Genomic DNA, 12,043 nt, shown 5'->3' with positions numbered 1-12,043 from the left:
TTTCTCTCTGGGAGAAGATTGTGTTTTTCTTCAGTGTTTTTTTGGCTGCAGCAGGCTGTGTGTTTGTGTGTGTGTGTGTGCGCGCTATGGCTGCAGCATGCTCTGTGTGTGTGCTATGGCTGCAGCAAGCTGTGTGTGTGTGTGTATGCGCACTATGGCTGCAGCTGGCTGTGTGTATCGCCATGGACTCTGCATGCAAATCTTAAATTATTTTAAAGGGATTGTTTGCCGAAATTTTTTTTTCTTTCAAATCAACTGGTGGCAGAAAGTGCCAGGGATTTGTAATTTACTTTTGTTAAAAAATCTCAAATCTTCCAGTACTTATCAGCTTCTGTATGTCCTGCATGAGGTGGTGTATTCTCTCTAGTGTGACACACTGCTGTCTGTTGCCACATCTGTCCATGCCAGGAACTGTCCAGAGCAGCAGTAAATTCCCATAGAAAACCTCTCCTGCTTTCCAGACTGGGAAGAATACCGCTTTCTGCAGGACATACAGCAGCTGATAAGTACTGGAAGACTTGAGATTGATTAATAGAAGTAAATTAGAAATCTTTGGCACTTTTTTGGCACCAGTTGAGTTAAAGAGGACCTGTCACCCCCGTGCCAGGGTGACAGGCTCCCGACCCCCCGTTACAGCCCCCTATGCTCACCTGATCCCGCCGGGTCCCGCTTCTTGATCCGGTCGGGTCATGGAGATATGAGCGCCCGAAGCCCGGCGCTCACAGGAGAGTCCGATGCCCATAGAAAATGACGGAGCATCGGACTCCCCATTCATTCTCTATGAGCGTCAGACTCTCCTGTGAGCGCGCGCGCCGGGCTTCGGGCGCTCATATCTCAATGACTCGACCGGCTCAGGAAGCGGGACCCGGCGGGATCAGGTGAGCATAGGGGGCTGTAACGGGGGGTCGGGAGCCTGTCACCCCGACACAGGGGGTGACAGGTCTCCTTTAAAAGAATTTTTTTTGTGAACTACCCCTTTAACCGTATGAATGTGCCCTAACCCCTCTCTTACCTTGTTTATCCCAGGTTTACCCATCACCCCAGCAGTTGCTATTTACGAGATCCACCATGTTCGCACAGTAATGTTATTGTGTAGATGGAGAAATCACATGATTTATTCTTTCAGATGTCAAGTGATTAGAACAGAAAACACATATGGTGCATCCCTTAGTCTCCTGAATCTGATCTGTGTGTTGATCTGTTATATCTCTCCTGCTCGCCGCTCGTCCTCCCCACACACAGGAACGTTCCTCCGTTCTCTATGGGAAAGGGTGGACAGCTTTGGCTGCGGCATATCACTACCTGAACAAAGGGGTCAGGCGGTGATTTTTCATCAAGCCCAACCCCTATCTCCCCTGACATCACCTGTGAGTGGTTTTTCAGGAGAGCCCCATACACCTTAGAATCGATTGATGGCCGAACCTGCCGTGAGTGGTGGGTACGGCCTACTAAAGTCTAAAGTGTATGGGTCCTTTAGACTCGACAATCTTTAAATGTACAAGATTTATCAATGTAGTGCAGGCTGTTTAATAAATCTATCACACTTAAAGGGGTACTCTGGGCAAATTGTAAAAAAATACAGAGGGGGCAAGGGGTGGGATTATTTCAAGGAAGTCCTACTTACCTGCCCCCGTGCCCCCGCAGAATGGTGCCACCACTTTTCTGTCAGTGTCTGGGCTTCTGAATCTTCAAGTTCCTATTTCATCATGACCCCACAGGAAATACCCGCTCAGCCACTACAGCTGTGTTCCGCACAGGGACGGGTAATTAGCACTGGAATAGGATTTTTCACCTTTGCATGGAGTACCACTTTAAAGACTGTCTACTCATAGTTTACACCATCTATTACTTTGCCAATTTTTTTTTTTTTTGCCAGATTCAGGTGCTTTTTTTGGTGCAGCGTAAACCATGCCCGTTAAATAAACCCCGTCCTTTTTTGTCCCTGTCAGAAAAGTGGGGAAAAGTCCAGTGCGCCACTTTTTCAGCCATAGTTCTGTCAGAGACACATTAGTATATCTGCCCCATTGTGTATATCTAGTTAGAGACCTGCCGGGCCCTAAGGCTGGGTTCACACTATGTTTTAGCAATCGTTTTTTTTTACATCCGTTTTTTGCAATAAAAAAGGATGGGAAAAGAGGATTTGTGTGTGTGTGTCCATTTTGATCCGTTTTTTTCCATTGAATTCCATTATAAAAAAAAAAAGGTATCCGTTTGGTAACCTACACGAAAACGTAGTTGACCTCGTTTTTGTGTCTGTTAAGAAAATGAATCCATTTTGATCAGGTTTTTTTTTTTTACAATGGAATTCAATGAAAAAACTAAACAAAACGAATGCACACACATGCATCTGTTTTTCCATCCGTTTTTGATCTGTTTTTTTTTTAAAAAAACAGATGAAAAAAATTGATTGCAAAAACGTAGTGTGAACCCAGCCTAACTGCTTAGTATTATCATAAGACATTTATCAACTGGCGTATAGTAGAAATTCTGGTGTAGAGGGGCCAGATGTGAATAAACTTATTCGCAAGTGCGAATACATTTTTGCTATCGGGCCACTCTATGCCAGTAGTGGCAGAGCAGCGGGGAGGAGTGGGGTGGCTGGGGTCCATCTCTCGTCTTGCTCCTGGACCACAGCCAGCTGACTTCTTAGCTCCCCTCCGGCTACGTCACGACCTGGCTGACAGATGCCCCGCACAGCTAGTCAGTGACTGGGGTGGGACACCGATGTAGTCACTGATTGGCCGAGTGGGCTAAATCCCACCTGCTTGTGACCTTCAACTCTGCTTGTGACATACCCAGAAACTGGGAGAAGAGGACTACCAGTGGGATATGGGAGCCTGGTGATGCGTCTCAGCACGGGGACAGGTGAGCATATTGTCTTTTTTAATTTCTCCCCACCCATAATGATTTTTTGCCCTCCCCGCACCGGACTTCTGCTTTAATAAATGTCCTCCATAGTGTGGACTGCCTCCCTGTAATGAGAAGGGGCCGGAGAGAAAAGGAATGGAGGGAGCAGAGCTGAGTGAACGTGACTATGGACTCACATGGGCTTATACCCAGACTGCAGCTATATACATAGGACTGACACAGCCCTAGTCATTGTATGTTCCTATAGGTAATGCTATTAGACTACACAGCAGCTAAATGCTCTCTGTATGTCTTACCTTTGTGTGGTGTTTTTCCCACACTGATTTATAGAAGGATAAATGTAAAGTAACAACTAGGACTATAATGCTGGATTCTGATCTGATGATTTTGGCCCAGCATGGTATATTTTAATTGTTTCTTTTGTGTAGGGTGAATTTTCACACTCCCAATTAGGTAGTGGTGGCTTGCGGGGAAAACCATTTATTATCCAGATTACAGGGTTACCCCTGCACTGCTGTGATGCAGACAAAACCATAAGTAGTATATGTGATCAGGCCAATATGGAAGTAAACCAGGATAGGGATACCATCTCAGTGTGTTATTTCTTTATAAGGCTCCGTCATCTGTACTGCACTTCTTCAGTATCGGTTTATGTAAGATGGGCGTCACTCAAGATTTATGGCGTTTAGACAATGGCCGGAGGCAAGCAATGCATCTATCTGTATGTTATATAAACAACCATTCTTCCCCTACACGTCCAGTCCTGTCTGACAGATCCTGAGAACAGTCCTGATATGTGTATTATATGCATTGTGTGTATTATTATATATATCGCACCATCATAGTCCCAGCAGTGAAGCTTCCTGTCTGTCACCTCTACTCTGCATTGATCACGGAAAACCGAAAAAAAGCATCTGGTTCACTTTGCAATAAAAAAACTTGTCTGTGTGACTTGCATCATATTCACAAAGGTAAGATGACTAATAGGTCAGGGATGCGGAACCTTTGGCCCTCCATCTGTTGGAAAACTACAATTCCCATCATGCCCGGACAGCCAAAGCGAGGTTGTAGTTTTGCAACAGCTGGAGCGCCAAAGGAGCCCTATCCCTGCAATAGGTGATGCAAAGTCCTGCAAAGACATGTGATGGTGGTGCCCAGTCCCTCCTTACTTTACAACCTTTGGAGCTGAATTGCACAACTATTCAGCAGAAAGTTATATTAGTAAAAGCTGCTCAATGTGTGTGTGACGAGATGGAAAAGGTTGCACAATGTCAGTAATAGTAAGATGGCCTTGTAATAGGACCAGTCCATGGCCAGACACTGTACAGAGAAATATGACAGATGGCTTCTAGCTATACCAAATTGTGAAAGAATCCTATAATATATATGGCCTAGCTATGAGGCTTTTACCTTAGTGGCATTGCCAGCGATAGGGTTTCAACTGTAGTAACAAGTTCTAGAAATGCTAGGACATTTTGGTGGCACTACTGCACAATAGTTTCCAGTTTACAACCACTCAGGGGAAACTTTCTGATGAGTACTAGAACACTTGAGATTTTTTAATAAAAGTAAATTACAAATCTCTATAACTTTCTGACACTAGTTGTTATTTTAAAAGTTTTTCTTCTTCATTGGAGTGCCCCTTTCTCCTGACGGAGATCCTAGAAGGGACTTGCGTGTCGGTCCCTTAAAACTTTTACAGGTGCCCACCCTAAATTTCTTTATAAAGCACTGACATATTGTGCAGATTGTCATCTCTCACATCACTCCCTATACTAAGGGCCCTATTCCACCGGACGATTATCGTTTAGATTATCGTTAAATCGTTCGAATCTAAACGATAATCGTTCGGTTGAAATGCAGTTAACGATTAACGACCGAACGAGAAATCAGTGATCGCTTTATAAGACCTGGACCTATTTTTATCGTTGCTCGTTTGCAAAACATTCGCAAATCGTTCGCATTGAATAAGACATCGTTCGGTCGTTTGCAATAGATACGAACGCAATAGCAAATAAATAGCGAAGAAAAAAAGATCGCAATTACGATCATAAGTAACGATTATCGTTCCATGGAAATGAGTGAACGTTTTCAGGTCTTTCGCAATAGCGGTCATTTGAGATCGTTAATAATCGTTAACGATTATGCAAACGATAATCGTCCGGTGGAATAGGGCCCTAAGTCTATATTTTTGGAGAATAATAATGGGGGAAGAATATGCAGAGCAGCTACTTTTAATATGTAGTTTTTCAACGTTTCACTCCATTTAGTGACATGATTGTAAGCCAAGCCAGAGATCTCTCCAGAAGGAAAGACTACCTGTATCTGTAGACAAGAAAGCCACACAAAGAAAAAAAAGTGCAAGAGTCATGGTGCTACCCTGATGCCTTATAGCAGGTGTCCCCAACCAGAGGCTCAGGAGCTACTACTGTGTGGCTGGCCAGAACAATTCAGATTTATTCTAACTGCAGAATTTAAGTCAGCACCTGATTCAGAACAGAAAAAAAAAAAAATTTGTGCAAACCTCAGATTTTGCAAAACTTAATGACTTTTTTTTCCATTCTGTGATGCATTTGTCAAGTGGCTGGGGCTTAGCACAGAGGAAACTATGTCAATGTTGGGGACATGGCCTATTGACTATTGATGTGGCATAGGTTTCTAATGATGCTACAGCTTGATTTATCAAGGAACTCGTGCACACCACTCACCTGACATGTGGTGTCCTACTGTTATATACACCCTTCGTAAAAGCCTGTACTTATTGTACTTACGTGGTGATGAAAGTAGTGATGAAGTTTCGCCACTAGATGTCGCTGTATTAGATATGTGTGTTCAGAGGCTGCACAGCTGAAGTGTGTAAAGGGTTATTGTTCTTTTGTATGTCACATGGATCTACGGCCAATAGGAATCTGTTCTTCTTCTCTTCTATCATCTCTCTCTTTACTTCTTCTGTTGCACTCTTCACCCACTCACAGTGCACGTTAGTTGCCCTGAGAAAGGAAGTCACATGGGTAGAGGAAGTGTGAAGGCCTTTCATGTTGGACATTGTAGAGAAAGTACGACAGCTAGACAGCTTTCTACCGTGGTCCTCTCTGGGCCCTGGCCCTCTGCCAGGTCCCTGTACCCTTAAAAGTCAGTCTTAGCTTGAACCCCGTTTGGGTAGGAAGCAAGACGCAGCTCACAGTTTCTACTCAGTAACGCCCTACAGCACTATGCAGTGTTAAACCCCTTCCAAGATAGGACAAGTCAGAGACAACCTTAACCCACGTCGTGGACCAGGAGTGTCACAGAGCAAGACAGTATCCACAGACAGCAGTAAGCTAGGAACTGATCCGGATAAAGTAAATTTGCAGTAAGCCTAGGAACTCTATCTCCCAGTGCGGTTGTCAGCAGGGAACCCTCAGCATTCCGCTAATCCCAGGTAACAAGGTCTGGGCCTTGTCACCCTCTAGGACGGTTTGGCCAAATCTAGTGAGCATAAGGTGGTGTGAAGACTAACAAAAGGTCAATACACGGGCACAGGTGCTCTTCTTCTAAGTATTCTTCTACCTTATCCTTCAACATCCCGGCAGAGCACAGTACTACTTGGGTTGAGACTCTCACGACATCCTTCTCTCTGCTACTCTGCTTCTTTGTATCACTCAGCACTACTCAGTCAGCATGACTGTATTCTACACTACATTCCTGTCGCAGATTCGGTTGCTGTATTGTCAAGTATTTGTCTACAAGTTTTATCAAGTGTATTATCAAGTGCTTTATCAAGAGAAACATCATAATCGTGTAACCTTGCCACAAGCACATATTCTTTCAGTAAAAACAAACTTATTTATGGTAAAGATACTCTGTGATCCTTCGCCTTACACCGACACAGCACACACCATAACCTTGGGACATTTCCCCTTTCTGTGTGTGGCAGATCCGATAGTCCGGGGGTTCACTACACTGCTCTGGCCATCCGTGACTACACTAACCCAAGGGACCCCGTAGCAGCCCGGCAGGACACTGACCACAGGGGAAAAAGGTACAACCGGCCTTGTAAAATAAAAGGAGTGCCATCACACCTGTGTGCCCAACCAACACTGGCATCACGATATAAGACCTCGAGGTCCGGCTGTATCTCGGCCAACCACCACCGGAGTGGCATCACACTTCACCATCTAGCAACTGACCGGCCAATCCTCCGACCCAACGTCACCGGGGGCTCACACCACAGACATAACCATGGTTACCCGATCTCCCGGCAGCAGGAGTGACTGTACGCTGATCGGGAAACCCTCCATAATGACAGGTACATGATATGCCATACTTATCAAATTCCCCCTAGCATTTGCTGATTTATGACTTCTTGTTTATCCACACTTATCTCTTACAGAGGGGAAAAATTAGAGGTCCACCACCGTATAGCAGTGTTCCTTAACCCATGATCCTTGAGCTGTTGCAAAATTACAACTCCCAGCATGCCCTGACAGCAACGCCACGGGTTAGAGACCACAGTACTAGGCTCGGTGGTCAGCTTGTCAACCTTCTGCCTTTGAACTCCATGCCGCTTCTCTCTCTCTGGATGCCTGGAAAAGCTGGATCCAGTTCTGGGAAACTGGGAGAAGTTTCCCAGGACTGGATCCAGCTTTTCCGGGAACCCGGGACGGAGTTCAAAGACAGATGGCTGACAAGCTGTACTGTAAATTCACTCATCCCTAGTTATTCTTAAGGTGCAGCCATACAGTACTAGGTATTATGGTGCCCCTCGCCATTAGTGTTTCAGAACCATATTCAGACACAATAATTGTTTTGTGAATTCCAAACCAAGAATCTGCAACAATTGACAGAACACAGCGAAACCCCCATTCACAGGCAATACAAGAAAACGGCACAGATTTTGATACATTGCAGAAAATCAAATCTGCAGTATGCTGTATATGTTGTGTAATAGCGGAGGCAGTATAAAGGAAAGAGCATTGTGTACACGACGAAAGCAATAATGTAAAACCCTGATAAAGCCGTCTCCATAGTAAAGAGATTTAGGATAAATCTGCTTCTTATTACTGTATCCCTGAGCAACGTATCAATATAAACTCCGGGCCGCTGATATACACACATCAGGGGGCACCAATAAGAGCCACTTAGTATTGAGCTGGAAATCGGCGCCCATGGCATCATGATGTGATCTCAGCATCAACTCTGACCTATTTACTGCACAAGGCTTCTTCCTGTAAAGTTGCAGCGCCCTCTAGTGGTGTTAGCAAGAGAATTAGAACTAGACTCAGATGCCGAAGCATGGACAATAAACTTTGTCCATGTTTGTTTTCATACCATTTCACTTTTTTATATAAAAAAAATGTTATAGAGTCTTCCCCATCATTATGCACTCAGTGTCCTATAATTAGGAGAAGGATTACAGCCATATTAGTGGTAGTATTACAGAGTATAGGTTTGAAAGGCAGGAGGAGCTATTACAGTGAAAAAAATGAGAAAATTTTATAGTACTAAAAATGTTTTTCTCATGCCCTCTGTGACTGTTGCCCAAGTTCCCGCTGTGACTTCTGCTGCAATCCAGCTTGGCTGCCTACGTGTCTCCTGCTGCACCTCGCTCCCCCCCCCCGCTAGCAGGCCAAGCTAGGGGTATCAACCTGGTGCAGCTTACGCCATCGATATCTGTGGTTCAGCAGATCCTTAACTACTGCCGTTGCAATATATGACACGTTACAGCATTGAATCTGTCAGTAGCATATTGTATTGACTGTTTTAGGGGATGAGTGTTGTAAAATGAGGTTTACTTTCAGGACGGCAGTGGATGTTGTTAAATCAGTGGTGCAAAATGTAAGTTTTCTCCCTGGACAGCTAAAGACGTTGGTGGATCAATGGTGTGAACTTTGGTTTCTCCCAGGAAGGCAGTGGACGTTGGTGGATCAGTGATGTAAACTTAGGTTTCTCCCAGGAAAGCAGTGGACACTTCAAAGTGGCCTCACCAAAGGGGTCTAGCGCAGAGACCTGGAGGTGGAAGCTGCAGCAGACTACATGAGGGGAAGAAGTGACGTGGCGGAGAGATCTTTTCACGGGCCATCCTCTGAATTATCTCTCTATCCTTTTACATCTGGGGGTCTGCCATAAAGGTTGCGAGGGGGCTGACAGATTCCCTGTATACGTTACTCTTTATTGAATTGTTGAACCAACTGATCATGGTCCTAAGACCAAGCACATTAGCTTTAACAGCTTTAGGGTCCTATTACACTAAACGATTTTTAACGATTAACGACTAACAATTAACGATCACAAACGAGATTGTTTATCGTTAACCTGAAATCGCTCATCATATTACACAGAACGATAATCGTTAGTTACGGTCATTACTATGAATGTGGAATTACAGCGAACGATTAGCGAACGATTAACGATAATTTTAGGTTCAGATCTAAATCAACGATCAACGACATACAAACGATTTTTTGATCATTGACTGCAATTACACAGAACGATTATCGTTTAAATTAGAACAATTTAACGTTTTTTCACACGATAATCGCCCCGTGTAATAGGGCCCTTCATTTTAGAAAGAAAATCAACGTAAGCCACGTTCCTCTGTGGGTTAACATCAGGGCTCTGTGGGTTAACATCAACATCATGGGGGGAATATTACTATGGGGGGGAGCAGAACATGGGGGTAATATTACTATGGGGGGAGCAGAGCATGGGGGGAATATTTATATGGGGGGGGGCAGAGCATGGGGGTATTATTACTATGGGGGGGAGCAGGGGGTACTATTACTATGGGGGGAGCAGAGCATGGGGGGAATATTACTATGGGGGGGAGCAGAGCATGGGGAGGAATATTACTATGGGGGGAGCAGAGCATGGGGGAATATTACTATGGGGGGGAGCAGAGCATGGGGGGGAATATTACTATGGGGGAGCAGAGCATGGGGGGAATATTACTATGGGGGGGAGCAGAGCATGGGGGGAATATTACTATGGGGGGGCAAAGCATGGGGGTATTATTACTATGGGGGGGAACAGGGGGGACTATTACTATGGGGGGAGCAGAGCATGGGGGGAATATTACTATAAGGGGGGAGCAGAGCGTGGGGGGAATATTATTATGGGGGAGCAGAGCATGGGGGGAATATTACTATGGGGGAGCAGAGCACAGGGGGAGGAATATTACTATGGGGGAGCAGAGCATGGGGGGAATATTACTATGGGGGGAGCAGAACATGGGGGTAATATTACTATGGGGGGAGCAGAGCATGGGGGGACAGGGCATGGGGGTATTATTACTATGGGGGGGAGCAGGGGGTACTATTACTATGGGGGGAGCAGAGCATGGGGGGGGGGAATATTACTATGGGGGGGAGCAGAGCATGGGGAGGAATATTACTATGGGGGCAAAGCATGGGGGTATTATGACTATGGGGGGAGCAGAGCAGGGGGGACTATTACTATGGGGGGGAGCAGAGCATGGGGGGAATATTACTATGGGGGGGAGCAGAGCATGGGGGGAATATTACTATGGGGGGGCAAAGCATGGGGGTATTATTACTATGGGGGGAGCAGGGGGGACTATTACTATGGGGGGAGCAGAGCATGGGGGGAATATTACTATGGGGGGAGCAGAGCGTGGGGGGAATATTACTATGGGGGGGAGCAGAGCAGAAGGGAATATTACTATGGGGGGGGCAGAGCATGGGGGGAATATTACTATGGGGGGGAGCAGAGCATGGGGGGAATATTACAATGGGGGGAATATTACTATGGGGGAGCAGAGCACAGGGGGAGGGATATTACTATGGGGGAGCAGAGCATGGGGGGAATAATACTATGGGGGGGGGACAGAGCATGGAGGGAATATTACTAAGGGGGTAGAGCAGAGCATGGGGGAAATATTACTATGGGGGGAGCACAGGGGGGAATATTACTATGGGGGGAGAACGGGGGGAATATTACTATGAGGGGGAGCACAGGGGGGGAATATTACTATGGGGGGAGCACGCAGGGAATATTACTATGAGGGGGAGCACAGGGGGGGAATATTACTATGAGGGTGAGCAGAGATCAGGGGGGGAATATTACTATGGAGGGTATCTAGGGGGGATTATTACTATGGGGGAAAGTACAGAGGGGATTATTAGTATGGGGACAGCACAGGGGGCATTAGTAATATGGGGACAGCACAGGGGGAGGGGGGGTTATGGGGATAGCACATGGGGGATTATTAGTATGGGGACAGCACAGGGGGGATTTTTTCTATGGGGACGGCACAGAGGGGGATTATTACTTTGGGGTAGAGTATAGGGGAGGGATATTACTATGGGAACAGAGCACAGGAAGGATTATTACTATGGGGTAGAGCACAGGGGGGATTTTTTACTATGGGAACTGCACAGGGGGATTATTAGTATGGAGACAGCACGGGTGGATTATTATTATTATGTAGACAGCACAGGTGGTATTACTACTATGCGGCAGAGCATAGGGGGATTATTACCATTGGGGCACTGCACAGGGAGCATTATTATATAGAGGCAATTATATTATATGGAAGCAAAGCAGGTGGCATAATTACTATACTAGGGTACAGCAGGGGGCATTATTACTATATGTGGTACAACAGGAGACATTATTACTATATGAGTGTACAGCAATGGATCCTACATACAGGAGGCAACCCATATACCTATTAACTCTACTGCACATGACACAAAAAAGTGGAAGTTTTTGTAAAAGTGCAGAGCCTAAGATGTTTGTCTGGCAGGTTCAAAAGAGATGAATTGTAGCTGCAAGAAACTGTCATGGAGGCTGGGGCCAGATGGAGAGGAAAAGGAAAGTGAACAAAGAAGACGTCACCTGTGAGTCACTGAATGCCTTTTTTTTTTTTAAAGGGTTGAATAACTGCTCTATGCCATAGTACACACACTGCTTCTCCTTAGCAACAACCCCCCCCCCCCCCCCGGCATCACTTGAGGGGGGGGGGGGGGGGGCGCTTTTAGCAAGATTCGCCCTGTAGTTAAAATTACCTAGAAACGGCCCTGGTTAACATCACCTCAGATGGCCAGAAAGGGCTTTATTGGTTGATGTGACACTTAGTACAGTGCCGCAGTTTTTCCAAACAGGGAATTGACGTACAATGATGCTTGATATTCAGTTCTGGCTCCTCCTCCTGATCATCACTTGAATTTCCCGC

General features: G+C 45.7%; 1 protein-coding gene and 1 long non-coding RNA gene across 7 annotated transcripts in view; one reads left to right on the top strand and one right to left on the bottom strand.

Moving 5' to 3' along the window:
* The window catches only part of LOC138768879 (uncharacterized), a 152,064-nt gene that overhangs the window by 37,183 nt on the left and 102,838 nt on the right, over positions 1 to 12,043 (top strand). The gene's annotated exons all lie outside the window — the stretch shown is intronic.
* Positions 1 to 12,043, bottom strand: part of LOC138768844 (low-density lipoprotein receptor 1-like) — a 54,040-nt gene that overhangs the window by 2,058 nt on the left and 39,939 nt on the right. The window contains exon 11 of one of the 2 annotated variants that reach the window (XM_069946817.1): positions 5,809 to 5,858. The exons of the other annotated variant lie outside the window; for it this stretch is intronic. Within the exon in view, the coding sequence (XP_069802918.1) occupies positions 5,830 to 5,858 (29 nt within the window). The 3' untranslated portion in view covers positions 5,809 to 5,829. Of the gene's footprint in view, positions 1 to 5,808; positions 5,859 to 12,043 lie in introns of those variants that run through there. 2 annotated transcript variants of the gene reach the window in all.

Source organism: Dendropsophus ebraccatus, chromosome 1, assembly GCF_027789765.1.
Source record: "Dendropsophus ebraccatus isolate aDenEbr1 chromosome 1, aDenEbr1.pat, whole genome shotgun sequence".
Classification (NCBI taxonomy): Eukaryota; Metazoa; Chordata; class Amphibia; order Anura; family Hylidae; genus Dendropsophus; species Dendropsophus ebraccatus.
This window is presented reverse-complemented; position numbering and strand designations above follow the sequence as displayed.